The sequence below is a fragment of the Echinops telfairi genome, unplaced genomic scaffold (assembly GCF_000313985.2).
Source record: "Echinops telfairi isolate 266 unplaced genomic scaffold, ASM31398v2 ScPeMD7_53;HRSCAF=182, whole genome shotgun sequence".
In the NCBI taxonomy this organism is placed as follows: Eukaryota; Metazoa; Chordata; class Mammalia; order Afrosoricida; family Tenrecidae; genus Echinops; species Echinops telfairi.
In genome coordinates, this window is record NW_022103951.1 from 8,685,237 (window position 1) to 8,699,797 (window position 14,561).

The 14,561-nt window shown below is 47.0% G+C and overlaps 1 protein-coding gene across 9 annotated transcripts in view; it reads left to right on the plus strand.

Moving 5' to 3' along the window:
- Positions 1 to 14,561, plus strand: part of SH3KBP1 (SH3 domain containing kinase binding protein 1) — a 340,714-nt gene that overhangs the window by 248,698 nt on the left and 77,455 nt on the right. For all 9 annotated transcript variants that reach the window (XM_030885785.2, XM_030885786.2, XM_030885787.2 and 6 more), the window contains 2 exons: positions 2,921 to 3,028; positions 13,862 to 13,913. In XM_030885785.2, the coding sequence (XP_030741645.1) occupies positions 2,921 to 3,028; positions 13,862 to 13,913 (160 nt within the window). The remainder of the gene's footprint in view (positions 1 to 2,920; positions 3,029 to 13,861; positions 13,914 to 14,561) is intronic.

Here is a 14,561-nt window from a genome sequence, read left to right on the forward strand (position 1 = left end):
TATAGGTTTCTAAGCTCCCTGAGGATAGAGACCATGTTTTTCACAGTTCACGTTCACTGCCTGTGTTGTTGTTTGTTGTTGTTGTTAAGAGCATTTGCTGAGTTGACTCTGACTCCTGACAATCCTGTGCACAATGGGACAAAACACTGCCCCGGCCTGCCCCATCCCCAAGGTCAGCTGTGGATTTTGAACCATTGTGATCCACAGGGTTTTCCCTGGCTGCTTTGCAGAAGTGAAACTATTGCCAGGCCTTTCTCCCGAGTCTGTCTTAGTCTGGAAGCAATGCAATACCTAAAGGTGGAACTTAAATGTACTGTGCTATTTCAATACATGTTAATTGAATGGAGTGTCATGAGGTATGCATTAATACCATACTGAGTGTTACAGAACAAGGGAACACCTTCATCCTAGTCATCTTCCAAAAGGTCAGCTTTCAGTGGGCTCTGAAGATGAGGACAAGAAAAAAAGTGTAAAATCTGTACCAGACATTTCTTTGGATGGAGTACCTTTGGATTGAGAAACTTAATTTCTAAGGTGCAAGGAATTCTAACCCCAGCGGCCTTCATCTGTTACTATGATATTGCTGCTGACATTTATAACATCTCAGGATTCCGAAGAACTTCAGAAGCCATTGAATTCTATTTGTGACTCCCTTCTTTGGGGGACTGGTGACAGATTATTTCTGGGACCATGTGGCATGGTCAGGACCAGACTATCTCCTGGATTCTCATCATTTTCCAAGAAAGATCAGCATTCTCTGATGTTGGGTGTCCTTTGAACTCTGCAGTAGGTAAATCTGAACTTGATGCTTCAAGTGTATTTGATTTTGTTTGGTTTTCTTTTGGTGTTTGAAGCTAGAATTTATAGTCTGTGATAGGGACCAATTTTCAAAATCCCCATTGTCTTCTAAGAGGTCAGTTTGTCTTTGTAACAGATACTCCTGGGGAAAGGGGGGCTATTGACCATTGACTTCTTCATGTGAGGTAGGGCTTGTGTTAACGTATGTAGGATTATCCCAAGTTTAGAAAAAGGCTACTTTGCCCTGGCAGTGATCAAAGTAGTTGATGGCAGAAGATCATAGAACTCAGAGTCAGAGTTTTTTTTATTCCACATATATCTATTTATATCAGGCATTGTGCAGGATGCTGGGGTTATAATCATGAACAAGACAGATGTGTTTGTTCTTATCCTTGCTGCCATGTCTGAACTCGCAAGGACCAATGAATGAGCCACATATTCTGGGACCCTCTCAGAACTGACACTAAGGGGACTCACAACTAGACCCCAACTCAGTCCCATTGGGGGTAGGGAGGACCACCACCATCACTCCATGGGCCCTGAGCATGATACTTCCTTCTTCCTCTTCCTGCTCCAGGTGTAACTTCGAAAGTCCTCTCTGCCACTAACAGTTTTAGGAAAGCTTTCGTTCCTTTTGTTTTTCAGGTGAAAGTTGTTGATCATACTTCTGCGAGTGGATTTGTACTCTGGGCCATTGTATGTGTGATGCACTTATACTGGGTAGGAAGAGATGCCGAGTGAGATTTACAGTAGGCACCAGACAAGTTCTGGGTTGGGGCAGTAGAAATAGAATTGACCACTAGTAAGATATAAAAGTAGATGATATAGACCCTCCTACACAGTAGAGAAGGACATTGTGCTTGGTAAAATAGAGGGTCAGCGAAAAAGAGGGAGGCGCTCAACGGGATGGCTTGACGCTGTGGCTGCAGCAGTGGGCTCAAGCCTCATAAATACTGTGAGGATGGCCCAGGACAGGGCAGTGTTGATTCTGGTGTACATTGGAGCTGCAATGAGTTGGAACTGACTCAAAGGCAGCAGTTATCCAAGTGGCAGTGGCACAATGGTTAAAGAGCTTGGCAGCAAACCAAAAGCCTGTCAGATCCACCAGCAGCTTCACAGGAGGGAGATGTGGCAGTGTGATTCCATAAAGATGACAGGCTTGCAAACCCCAGGGGGTAGATTGACTCTGTTACATGGAATCACCCTGAGTCCAAATCGACTTGAAAGCAGCTGGGCTTTGAATATGGGGGGTCTGGGAGGGGAGATAGAGATCCTCTTGTGGCATGAGGTTGAATGCCCAGGAGAACCAGGGAGCCAGCCATTAAGCCCAGGCAGGGGGTGGCTGGGGGTGGTCTGCTAAGGCAAAGGCAGCTGCCTGTCTTGTTTATTGCTTCCTCCCTGATACTTGGCTCAAGGCCAGCATAGAGCAGGCACTCCATAGAGTGAGTCACCGAGTAGGGGTTATTCTTTGGGAGGCAGGTTTAATCTGGAAAAATGAATCGATTTCCCCATTCATTGTATAAGCAAACTGAATTGTACAAGGTGGGGGGGGGGGCGACTTGGCCTGGTGGCACCTGTGTCCCATGAGCATCAGAAGGAGAAGGAGGCCGGTGCCTGAATTGTGCTTTTTCTGGTGCTTGGCTGACTGTTGCTAAGGCCTTCATCATTCGAGCAAGCTTTGTGCCTGGCTCATCCAAAAGGAGATTTGTGCATGTGATAGTTTATAAGCTCCATTTGCAGTCAATTAAATCCTTTTATTTCAGTAAAATTAAAACTAAGAAAATACACATATTCCTATCTTTAAAAAAAAGACCTTATTGCTTTAGTGGCATCTAAAAGCAGCATCTAAAAGCCAGCAGCTCCCACGCACTTAAGCTCTAGTTCTTCTATTTGATAGTGTGTGTGTGTGTGTGTGTGTGTGTGTGTGTGTAGGGGGGGAGGTGGTGGTAATTTTAGTAACCATTGTCATATTGATAGTTTCCTCCTTTCCTCAAGGAAGAAGCTCCTGTTTCCTAGAAAATCAATGTCAGGCCTCTCTGGAAGGGACCCATGCAGAGAGACGCTGTGACCCTGTGGAAGGGACCTGCACCCATTTCTCACTCTCTGCTCTCCTGTTTCCCAGGACTGCATTGACATTGGCTGGTGGGAAGGTGAGCTCAATGGCCGGCGAGGCGTGTTCCCTGATAACTTTGTGAAGTTACTCCCACCGGACTTTGAAAAGGAAGGCAATGTAAGTGCATGGTTTTGATCTCTGTGCTGCACATGTCAGTATTGTGGCTCCTGGGAGGGGACTTGGGCTGTGGGAAGTTGAGTCGAATTATTTAAGAGCACTGGCATTTGAGCTCGGTGGACCTAGATTCTCACCCTCAGTTGCCCTGTACCTGTGCTGTGGCTGTGTACAAGTCCAGTAACCTTCATGAGGCCCAGTTTTCTCCTCTGTTGGGTGATACTAATATATTTAACACTTAATAATGTATGTACCTGACACATTTAAGCACCTAAACAAACTGAAATATTGAAAAGCTAGATGGACTTTACCATGTGAAAGGTTGACGACTTGCTCCTAGCCATCTAATTCTGCCCCACCAAGCTCTTCACTCAGGTTTCCACGTGACTTTACCCACTTGACCTGGCCTGGGCCCTCTCCGTAGCTGCCCCTGGGGCCTCTGTTCCTGCACCATGCTGAGCCCGACCTTGACGCATCACCACCTCCACAGAGCTGAGGTGCAGGGATGAGAGCTATAGTACTAGAAGATTGGTTGCCAAGGATACAAAACAAGCATCTGATGGTGTGTGCACTGCTTAGATAAATGAATGGCATTGTTCAAGAAGGTAGATGGTATCCCTACTTGTCAAGACTATGCCTACAAATGGTTAGATTGGCTTGAAGTCTAAGGCCACACCTTTTTCGTCTTTCTGATAGACTTTCTTGTCTGAAGATAAGTCCCAAAATACTGCTACTAGGGTTCCAATTCATACATGCAGGGCTGTATTCCAAACTAACCACCTTTAAACACATCTCTGTGATCCATGGACGGCTGCAGACAAGTATGCTCAGTATTACACTTGGCTTAGTCTCCTTTGGGTGCCTTCAAGAAAAGAAGTCCAGTCAAAACAGTGGCTTCCAAAGGGATGTGCAGGGCCAGTTAAATTCAAGGAAGTGAGGTCAGTTCAGAAGGTCAAGGTGACTTTTTGGAGAGGGGCATGGCAGGAGGATTTCCGATGGGAGATCTTGGTCAATTTCATTGAATGACACAGGACCATCATTGTGACATTAGGAAGAAATTCTAAGACCATAGAGAACTGTGTTGGTAAGAAAAAGGCCAGGAAGATTGTACCATGTTTTTTTGGGGGTTTTTTTTCTCAATCATCATGATAATATACCCGCTTACTCTTCGAGGGTAACAAGGGCTATCCTTGGAGAATTGCACTGGGAAGCCTTACACCACCTATCACAGCTCTGATCATGCCTTATTTTTGTTCCCCCAAATTAAAGAACATTGAAAAGAACATGATTTGGGTCCCTCAAGCTGCAGTTTTGACATCGTGTAAATTTAAAGAGTGGAGAATTCTTCGGGAAGGGTTAGAATGGTCAGAAGTACATAGCTCTCAAGAAGGAGGATTTGTTAGGAACTACAGCTTTCCATTTGGATATGTTTGTTGAATGTTTTCTGTTACTTTGTAGCGGTACTTTTTTAACATGCCCTCCAATTGTTTGGCCAAAGGCTGTTCCACACCTGCTTTTCCTCTCTTGGATTCTGAGTTTGGGGTCCAGAGAATGTGGATTCTGCTTCCTCATTAGAAATGTTCTGGGATCAAGTTGGGATCAAGTTGACAAGAGAAACAACTTGAAAGGTTCAATAGAAACCTTAGAGAGCAGTGAGTTTATGTTAAGGGAGAAAGACCATCTCTTTGAGCCTTTGCCCAATTAAGCAAAGGTTCCCTAAAAGTGCGCTTTTAGGGAAGCGACAAAGAGATCCCAACAGCTGAAAAGTAATTGTATAATGTGACATATCATTTCATAAAATCTCAAATATGACGTCCTGCTTTAATTCCTGGTGACACAGTCCACTAAGCATTGAGCTGCTAACAGAAAGGTTGATGGTTTGACCCCATCAGCCACTCGACAGTAGAAAGAGATAACAGTCTGCTTCCATAAATATTTACACTGTTAAAAATAAAATCTACCCTGTATAACAAGACTCTAAGTGTCGCCACCTCAGAAGCCCTATGAAACCAGTTCTGCTCTGTTCTGTAGCATTGCTAAGGGTCAGAATTGACTGGATGGCAGTGGATTTAGTTAGCTTATTCACTGTGCAGGGTTGGCAGTTTGGGCCTACCCAGACATGCCTCAGAGGACAGACCTGGTAATCTGTTTTGGAAAGGCCCCAGCCTTTGAAAATGTACTGAGGACACTAGCACACAAAATAGAGGCTGTGAGTATGGTATCACCATCAATAGGAGACCAAAAGGTCAGTAATGACTCTAAAGTAAAGATGAGAAGATAAGGGGGCAGAGAAACTAGAGCACTGGAAGCAGAACAACCAGAATGCAATTTAACAGACTGTTGACAAATTGTGGAAGATAGAACCAATGCCACTGGATAATTTATGTGGAAATTATCAAATGGGAACCTCATTTGCTGTGTAACTCACTAAAACCTCTCTGGAGCAGTTTGGAATGCATACACGGGGTCAGCATGAGTGAGAATCAACTTCTTGACAACTGTCAATAATAGCCTAGACAATCAGCCAACCAGCTTGGCATGACAAGCCTATATTGCTGAGCCCAGAGTATTGGTGAGTTGATGACAATGTGATAGGAGACAGAGCTGTCATTTGCTGAGCTGATGGTGTGAAAAGGATCAGAATCATTAGCACAAAGTCACTACATGGATGGCAGAGTCTAAGACATCATTGTGTTTCAAATAGATGCCATTTCTTCTTGCCCAGGGTAGGGTTGCAGTTGTTCACGCAGAAAAGAGGATGATCTGTGATGATGAGGGCAGACATCTCGTTCAACCTAGGCCTTCCCGAATCAGTGGGCCACCCTAAGGAATTTAGAAGAAGCTGCTGTGTTATGGTTTCCAGTGCCTAGCATGAAGCCTGTGGAACTCCTTGCTATTTCTTTCGGAGGGATCATTAGGTTCTTCCTCACCAAAGGGACAAGTTATTTGGGGCTTAGTGTAGTCGTTACTCATGGGGCTGCTAACCACAAGGTCAGCAGTTCAAAACCACCAGCTTCACCACAAAAGAAAGACGTGGCTTTCTACTCCTGTAAAAAGTTAAAGTGTGAGAAACTCACAGGGACAGGTCTACCTTATTCTGTAGGGTTGCTTTAAGTTGGAATCAACTCAATGGCCATGAGTTTTTGTCTCCTGATTTTCCTGGAGAGTCCTAGTCCTTCTGCTGGTATGGATTTGAGAGCAGTTGTATAAGCTATTTGAAAGTGAACCAAGATTCAATGGCTGCCTGTTTTAATGGCTGCCTGTTTCTCTTGAGCCCTGACAGTAAAGTTCAATGCCCAACTCAAAAGAGTTAGGGTTCTAGGAGCTTGAATGACACCGTGGGCGTGCTTTGTCATAATCACTGAAGGGCATTGGGGAATGGGGACTCACAAGAACCACAACAACTTCTCACTGCCATTAATTTTTTTTAATTCCCTGAAAGACGGAAAAAAAAGTTTTGAAACTGACTGCGGTAGCAACTGTCCAATATTGCTTGATGTGATTGAACTATGGAATATTCTGATAACTGTAAGAGCTCCCAATAAAATGATTTTTTTTAATTCCCTGAAAGGCAGTGCAGGACTTTCACTACAGATCCAAACTTTTGAAGAGAGAAGGTTCTTTTAAGAGAGAAGGTTCTGTTTCTCAGTAGAAGGTACTCATGGCAGGCGTGCCCATGGAGTGCTCCTGCAGGGTCTGCAGCCTGGAGAACGGGGGGGGGGGGGCTGCGCTGAGGCACACACAAGTGAGTCCCTGGTCAGTAAGCCACCACGTATGGTCTATCAGCCTCAAGGACTCAGAAACCTGCCCCCCGGGAAGACGTCACTATAAGTACAATATATGTTCACCATTGCCAAGTCACAGAGACTTACCGGGTACATAAGCTAGCCTGCCCACTCACTAATTGCAGCAAGAACAAAAATATGTCAGCCTGTCTGGAATTCCCAGATCTGTCCGCCCTGGGCAGTTGCTCCTTCTCATGCTTTATTAGCTACATTTTACTATAAACCATGTTTCTCTGATGTTTTCTGGAAGGGCAGAACATCCAACCAAAAAGAACAAGTTGTGCTGAAGAAGTTAGAGCTAGAGAGGCCCCCTCCCACGCCAAAGGGAAAAGTTCACCACAGGGGAGCTGTACACTGAATTCCGCTAAGCCCAGACGACAGACAATGCTTTATTTTTCTTCCGTTTCATGACTGTCTGGACCTTCCTGGTCATCACCACTCTCCAGATACACTGTGTTACCATCAACTGGGTTTCCTACTTTCTTACTTATGGTAGCTGCCAACCTAGCCTCTTGGGACCCTTCTGGATCACTCAGCAGCTGGTGTGTGTGTATGTTCCAAAGTTGGGACAGTAAAGGCTGTCTCTTGCTTACATCCTACAATGGCTAATGTGCTGTGAGTTTTGCTGGCTGAACTCCCACTACATTCTCTCTGCCAGGTTCATAGGAGGTTCTTCGTTCATTACCAGCTTCTTAGTTCTCACCTTCTGACAACCTAGTTGATTAAACCTCCTCTTAGCCAAGATTTTCTTTGTTCCTAGTTCTATCCTTGAGCCTTTTGAGAACTACGATTTTTTTTACCCCTCACTACTGGTCTGTCACTTGGTTGTGCTGTGAAGGGCTGCATGTGGCTGTAATGCCACCAGCATTTCAAATACCAGCAGTCTCACCCATGGTGGACAGGTTTCAGCAGAGATTCCAGACTAAGACAGACTAGAAAGGAAGGCTTAGTCATCTACTTCCAAAAAGCAGCCAGTGAAACCCCTGTGGATGACAGCAGAGCATCATCTGACCTAGAGCTGAAAGGTGAGCCCCTTAGAATAGAAGGCACTCAAAATACACAGTAACCCCCAAATACACAGTAACCCCAACAGAGGGCTTCAGCAGACCAAACATCATGAGGATGGCATTCTATGTTATACACAGGGTCACCATGATTCGGAGCGAACTCAATAGCAACAGACACTGGTTTTTTTCTAATGTTTAAAGCTTCTCAATAAATATGTTGTTGTTTGGTGCCATCGAGTCAGTTCCAAATCATAGCAACCTTGTAGTGCAGGGTAGAATTTCCCCTTGAGGTTTCTGAGACTTGAAATCTTTACAGAAGTAGGCAGCCACAGCTTTCTCCCACAGAGCAGGTGGTGGGTTTGAACTGCTGACTTTGTGGTAAGCAGTTGAGTACGTAACTCACTGTGCCACCGTGGTTTTTGATTTTTGCTTTTTCAAAATATAAATGGGTGCTTCTAATAACGAATTCTGTATGTGTTGTAGGGGTGGCGGGGGAATTACCTATTAAAGGATCTGCACATTCCTTTTCATGGGTGGTTTCAAGTAGAGAGAGATGGGTATTAGCAAGGCATTGATATTAGTCAGGTGTGGCTGATAGACCAAACCTCAATGGGACTTCCCAGCAGTGGCCTGGGTGCTGCTCATCCTCATGCCTCTGTTGTTACTTACCAGCTGTATTAGCCCAAGTAAGCACTTCACTTCATATTTTCTGGCCTGAAGTTGGCCTGTCCCATTGCACCACCTGAACGCATCTCTTTGAAGGAAGAGCCATCATCCCAGATTTCTCCCTCAGAGGCTCACAGAGTGCACAGAACTTGGTTGATGCTCAGGAATCACTTGTCCGTTGGTTATTGGGTGCTCACATGTACCATAGGAGTACTGGTGGTGTAGTGGTTACAAATTGGGCTGTGATCTGAAAGACGAGCGGTTTGAAACTACTAGCTGATCCTTGAGAGAAAGGTGAGGCTTTCTACTCCTGTAAAGAGTTGTAGTCTTAGAAACCCATAGGGGCAGCTTCTGCCCTGTCCTGTGGAGTCGCTGTGAATTGGAATTGACTCGATGGCCATGAATTTGGAGTGTATACCATCCCTTGCTTCTGTCCCCTCCTCTCTTCCTTGCTGATATGTTTTGTGTGAGTATAAAACGGGAAGAAGAGTGGAAGAGAAGGGGGAAACCAGCCCCTTGTCAGAGTCCCCTTCTCAGACAAAGGCGGGCCCAAGTCCTCTGATCCAGATGTGGGGTCTGGGTATACAGTGAAGGAGAGGCCTCCTTTTCAGGATGAGCTGGATGAAGTGGAGGATGAGCCAAGGGAGTAAAGTGAAGAGAGCATCTTAAGAAGAAACTGAACACCGCCGGTCTGAATGGGCCTAGCTGACAGGGCTACCATGGATTTTGGCCACCAGGCCAGATGCTAACAGGAACCTAGAGAACCCCTCTCCAAGGTACATTTTGCAGTGGCTCCTGGGAACCTCCCATGTTGGTGACAAGGCAGGCAGTTGCTAGGGACTCTGGAATCCCTGGGGTAGTTAAGGCACTGCCCTCTCCCTAAGCATAGATAGCCTCCCACCTCAAAGGTATGTGGCTGGTCTTGCAGGAACAGAGGAGGAGAAGGCAAAGCAGAGGCCTCTCTGCATGTTTCTAGACTGTGAGGGGTGCTCTGGTCAGGAACCTTCCATTTCTAGCCCACAGACATGTCTAGAGAACTCAGCAGCTAAATATTTGGGAGATATGTCCCCAAGGCTCAGAACTGCTCAGAGTCAAGCCCTCCTGAGGGTGCCCAGCTACCAGGGAGCGCCTCTCTAGGGATTTCTAACACACCCAATCTCGGGGCCAGACCGCTGGGAGAAAGTGGCAGAAGAAGCAAAGTAGTGGAGCCAGCTGATGAGCTCTTCTGCTTGGGACTGGCCAGCCATATCCTTCCGCAGGAGGCAAGGCTTGGCCTCACTCCCGCTGTCCTCGCTTCAGAAAACTCAGATTCATTTCCCTCCTGGTGGTTGCCTGAATCAGTCCTTTGAAGGATCATATCTGCATCTCTGTGTAAGCCAACAGTGCCACACACAGATATTCTCTCTCTCGGGCCTGAGGCCATCTACCCGCCCAAGAAGACAAAAATGTGGGCACATGGGCACATTGCCTCTGTGTTATAAGAACAATTTCCCCCTTAGACTGTTGATAAGGGATTGCCCCATTCTGGACACTGAAAGGTGTGAGCCCTGGCTTCACTTTGGCCACCAGCAAGCTGTAGACACAGCCCTCAAGGCTTCTATTTTCTCTGCTGTACACATTGATCTGCAAGGTCAGCAGTTCAAAACCACCATCCGCTCTAAGAAAGAAGACAGGTCTTTCTACCCTCGTAAGGAGTTACCATCTTGAAAACTCGGGCATGGGGGACAGTTCTACCCTGTCCTATAGGGTCAGTGGCAGGGAGTTTGGTTTGGATTAATGAGGACCCCTGTGATCACTAGTAGCTCTAATCCTGTTTGTAAAGGTTTACCTGTACATTGAGCAGACTGAAGCCACCTGAGTGCAGAACTGGAGGAAAAGAATGACTGGAACTCAGTGCCTCTCAGAGGGCCTGCTTGCAATGCCTTGGCTGAGCAGACAGGTTCTTTGTGGCCAAGTAGCTCTGTGAGTTGATGGGTTCGGCACAGGCAGTGCTGGCCTCCTGCTTACTCCCCGCAGTCCCATTTGCTTCATCCAGTTGGCCTTTTGTGGGGGAAATCAACTGAGTGATCTGCTCATGTCTTTCTATTGAGAAATGGGACCTTTCTCTTGGGTTTTCTTTTCCACACTCACATTTGGCTCTAGCTCGACCCAGCCTGTCTTCGCAATTCACACTGCCATCTTCCCATAGCAATGAAATAAAAGTCACCACTGGCCCCTGAACAGTTGGCTAGTAACTGTCTAGAGCGGTATCTAGAGCTGTGGAACCCAAGCCCTGATGCTTGTTTCCAGCTACCCTTTTTCCAGTTGCCCCGGATTTGACTCCAGCTCTTGGCGACCTGGTATGTATCCATGGGCTTTTCAAAGGCTGATTTATCAGAAGTAGCTCACCAGGCTTTTCTTCCAAGGTGCCTCTCGTGTATTCAAATCTCCAACCTTTCCATTAGCAGCCAAGCACATTAACCATCTGCACCCCCCCCCCCCCAGGGATCCTAGACTGGCCTTAGAAAACAACTTATTTGAAAACATGGCATAGTTGCTCATCTAAGGAAGGCCTTGCAATGAGATCAAACCAGAGAAAGTGAAGCAAAGGAAAATGTGCCAGCCCATTCTGTTGGTTAACAAGCAGAGCAGGCAGCCCCCAAGGTCGGTGAGAGGTCCGGGGAGGCAGAGGAGACAACTCCCAAACTGCCCTTCATCTGCCCCAGCCACCTCTGCACCTGCCTAGGCACCAAGACGAAACTCACATGGTGCCCAGATGCTCTTCTGCTGGGCCAGGTTTGGGTCCTGTGCACACATGGGAGTCATACCTTTCCCTCGCTGCCCTCTGACAGTACAAGATTTCCCGTCCTCTCTGTCCGTGCCCCTCTGCTGTACCCTGCCTCATTTCATATGTGTGCTCCATGCCAAATATGACAAAACAGCCACCCCCCATTTGCTAGTAGTCATCTTGGAAAATATGATGACTTGTAATTGTTACTTTAAAAAAATTGGTGCCCGGTGGTTTGAGGCCAGAACTTTGGGGCTATGGCCTCAGCGAGAGGAGGTGCCTGTGAAATTGGTTATAAAAATGCTCAAATCAGTGAGAGAAAGGATGATACCATTAGCAGGCCTTGGTGGGACTTAGCTGGGAGGAAGCAGGCCACAGGGTATTCACAGTTTCTCAAATAAGTAATTGCTCTGGGCCTAAGGAAAGGAGCTCTGGTGGTGCTGTGGGTAAAGCACTGGGCTGCTAACTGCAAGATTGGTGGTTCAAACCTACCAACCTCTCTATGGGAGAAAGATGAGGCTCTCGACCTCCTCAAGCAGTTACTGTCTCAGAACCCCAGAGAGGCAGTTCTCCCCTGTCCTGTAGGGTTGCTAGGAATTGGAATCGACTTGATAACAATGAATTTGGGTTTGTTTGTTTTTTTGTTTTTTTTTTGGTGGGGCGGGCGATAAGGCACAGGAAGGTTAATTGGCAGAAGTGGAAGAGTAACTTCAGTAGCTAAGTATACATTGATCCTCAGGTGAGGGTAGAGGCGGTGGGGAGTGGGGGGAAAAGAAGGTAGGTGGTGGGATAGGGAGCTGGGAGAGACAGAAGGGTAGCCTCCATCCTTGCCTCTGCTCAGACTGCTGGGACTCACATAGACAAGACAGCAGAATCCTAAAGGGCGCATACATGAACCCAGACATCCACAAACCCGCAAGCCACAGATCACCACTCTACAGGGATGGCTTACCAACCTTCGGCTCCTTGTGTTTATTTTATAACATAGTTGAGCTCATTCTGTAACTGCAATTTGATAGCTGCCTGTATTGTCTCAGCGTTAACATAATGCAGACAGTTCCATGATTTTCGAAACCCCGTGGACACGTCTGCCTGGCACTTTGTCTGGTGGACACACTATGAAGGGTGCACTGCTCCCAGTGGTCAAAGGCATGGCTGTGGGACAGACATCCCGGGCTGGGTGCCCAGCCCCCTGCGCCTAGGTGTCGTGGCCTCAATGATCTCATCTGTAACATGGGTATAAGGTTGTCACTACCTCATGGGAGTTGTCACAAGACTCCGTGCTCACTTGGTGCCATTACCCACACCCACCCCGCAGCACCCTGGTGAGGCTGAGGCTTGGAGGCAGGCTCCTTTACAGGTGAGAAGGTTCGCTGACTGAGCTAAGGTACATGGCGTCCAGAGCATTGCCTTGTTAGTCTGATTCTGAGGCCCAGTCTCTTATCCACCATGCTCTCCTGCCTCCCTAAGGAGCTTGGCCCAATCACCCAGCTTAGTCAAGAGCAGAACAGAAATGTTGTTGAATCCAGAGTAGAGATATGACCGTGGCCCCTAAGGAAGTTCCTTAAGGAAGTTCCCCTCCAGGGCCTAAGACTGCCCTTCTACTGGCCCCAGCCTCTGCAGTGAGGCCACCGTAGCACGTTTTCAGAAAGCCAAAGAGACCCGGCCACAAGCCTGGTGGTGCCTGGACAGGGGAAGAGCAGTGTCAGTGGTGACATGACTCATACTCGCGGACCCTCCCTGTGCTCACCTGTCTAATGATTTTTATGTGGCTGCGCCCCCCACCCACCCACGGTCCTGTTTGCTTTAGCCTGTCAGACCACAGTTGGCAAGATTGGTTCCATGGATGACTTCTCCAGCCATGACCCAGCCAGCCTATAGTCAGTCTCTTCTGAGCAGGGACTGCACAGCTTCTCAGGAGTGGGTTAGAGGATGAACGTCATTGGCTGCAGTGCGACCTCTTTCAGTACACAGTGACCCGACAGGCAAGAAAAACAAATTGCCGTGGATGGAGGCGGGGTGGGGGGTGGGGGGCAGATGGGAATCCATTCCATCTCGTCACACATGGCAGGGTGCGACTGGCCTCGGGTGCGGGAAGTGCCACAAATGGCCTGCCAGCTGTGGGGCAGAAGGCTGGGCACCCAACTTGGCCACAGTGGGCCCTCTGCTGGGATGCTAGTGCCGGCCCCCCATACAGAACCCATCTGATTCTGCGACGTCCCGGTGACTCCTTGGCAGTGCGCTGGGTTATTCAGCAGATTCCATCTTAATTGCAAATGCTGTGCTGTTTCAGCGTAGGAGTGCCATTGTGCTTGCTGGTGTCAGGCCATTTTTGCTGAGGCGTACTTTTCCAGAAGGCTGTTACAAATTTAGAAAGTGGGAAATGGTGCTTCATTCGCTGATCAGAGTTTTATTTTGCAGACTGCATTTATTTTAGTATTCGTTTAAAGGTGCCAAAAACCGACATCCCTGGAGAGAGAATTGCTCAATTTTTTTGGCCAGCTTTGCCGGATTGTCCAAACTATATCTAGAGAACAATGTCTGTGGTCTTTATGTCAGCGGCCAGGCTTGCTAACAATCTCATGAGCTCTCATTTTGATTCATTTTTCAGAGACCCAAGAAGCCGCCACCCCCATCGGCTCCTGTCATCAAACAAGGAGCAGGTAAGGTACCTTTCCCTTCTATCAGCACCACATGCGGCCTTCCCTTTGCCTATGTGCAGATCAGCCGGGGAGGGAGAGCAAAGGATTCACTGGATGGCCAAACTAGGAAATGAAGATTGGACTGAAGCAGACAGGTTTTATAGATGCTGCTGTTCTTCTTGAAACAAGAAAATGTATCTCCGGCACAGTGAACATTTCTGGGTTCTCAGAGAAGCTGGGCAGAAAGTGCTTTAAAATAACCAGGGTTTATTTTGTTGTGTATTGTCCTTTTTAATAGACTGCTTTTTAAAAACAACTCAGCAGTTCTATTGACATATATTTCATATACCATATGGTTCAATAACTTCACCAGCACAATCAATTTTAGGACATTTTCTTCTTTCTTATACTCATTATCATTAGCTCTTCATGCCTTCCCCCCATCTCCCCTGCCATAATCCCAAGAAACTTTTAATCCAGCTACTGTCCTATAGATTTAAATACCCTCTATTAAGGTAGCAGAAAGACACTGGGCCTCTACTCAAGTACTCCCTCAACACAAGAACCGTTTGTTCTAATAACCTGGCATTCCATCATGCTCACCTTCCCAACAAGATTGCTGAAGACAAAATGGGAGCATAAGCAAATGTGGTGAAGAAAGATGATGGT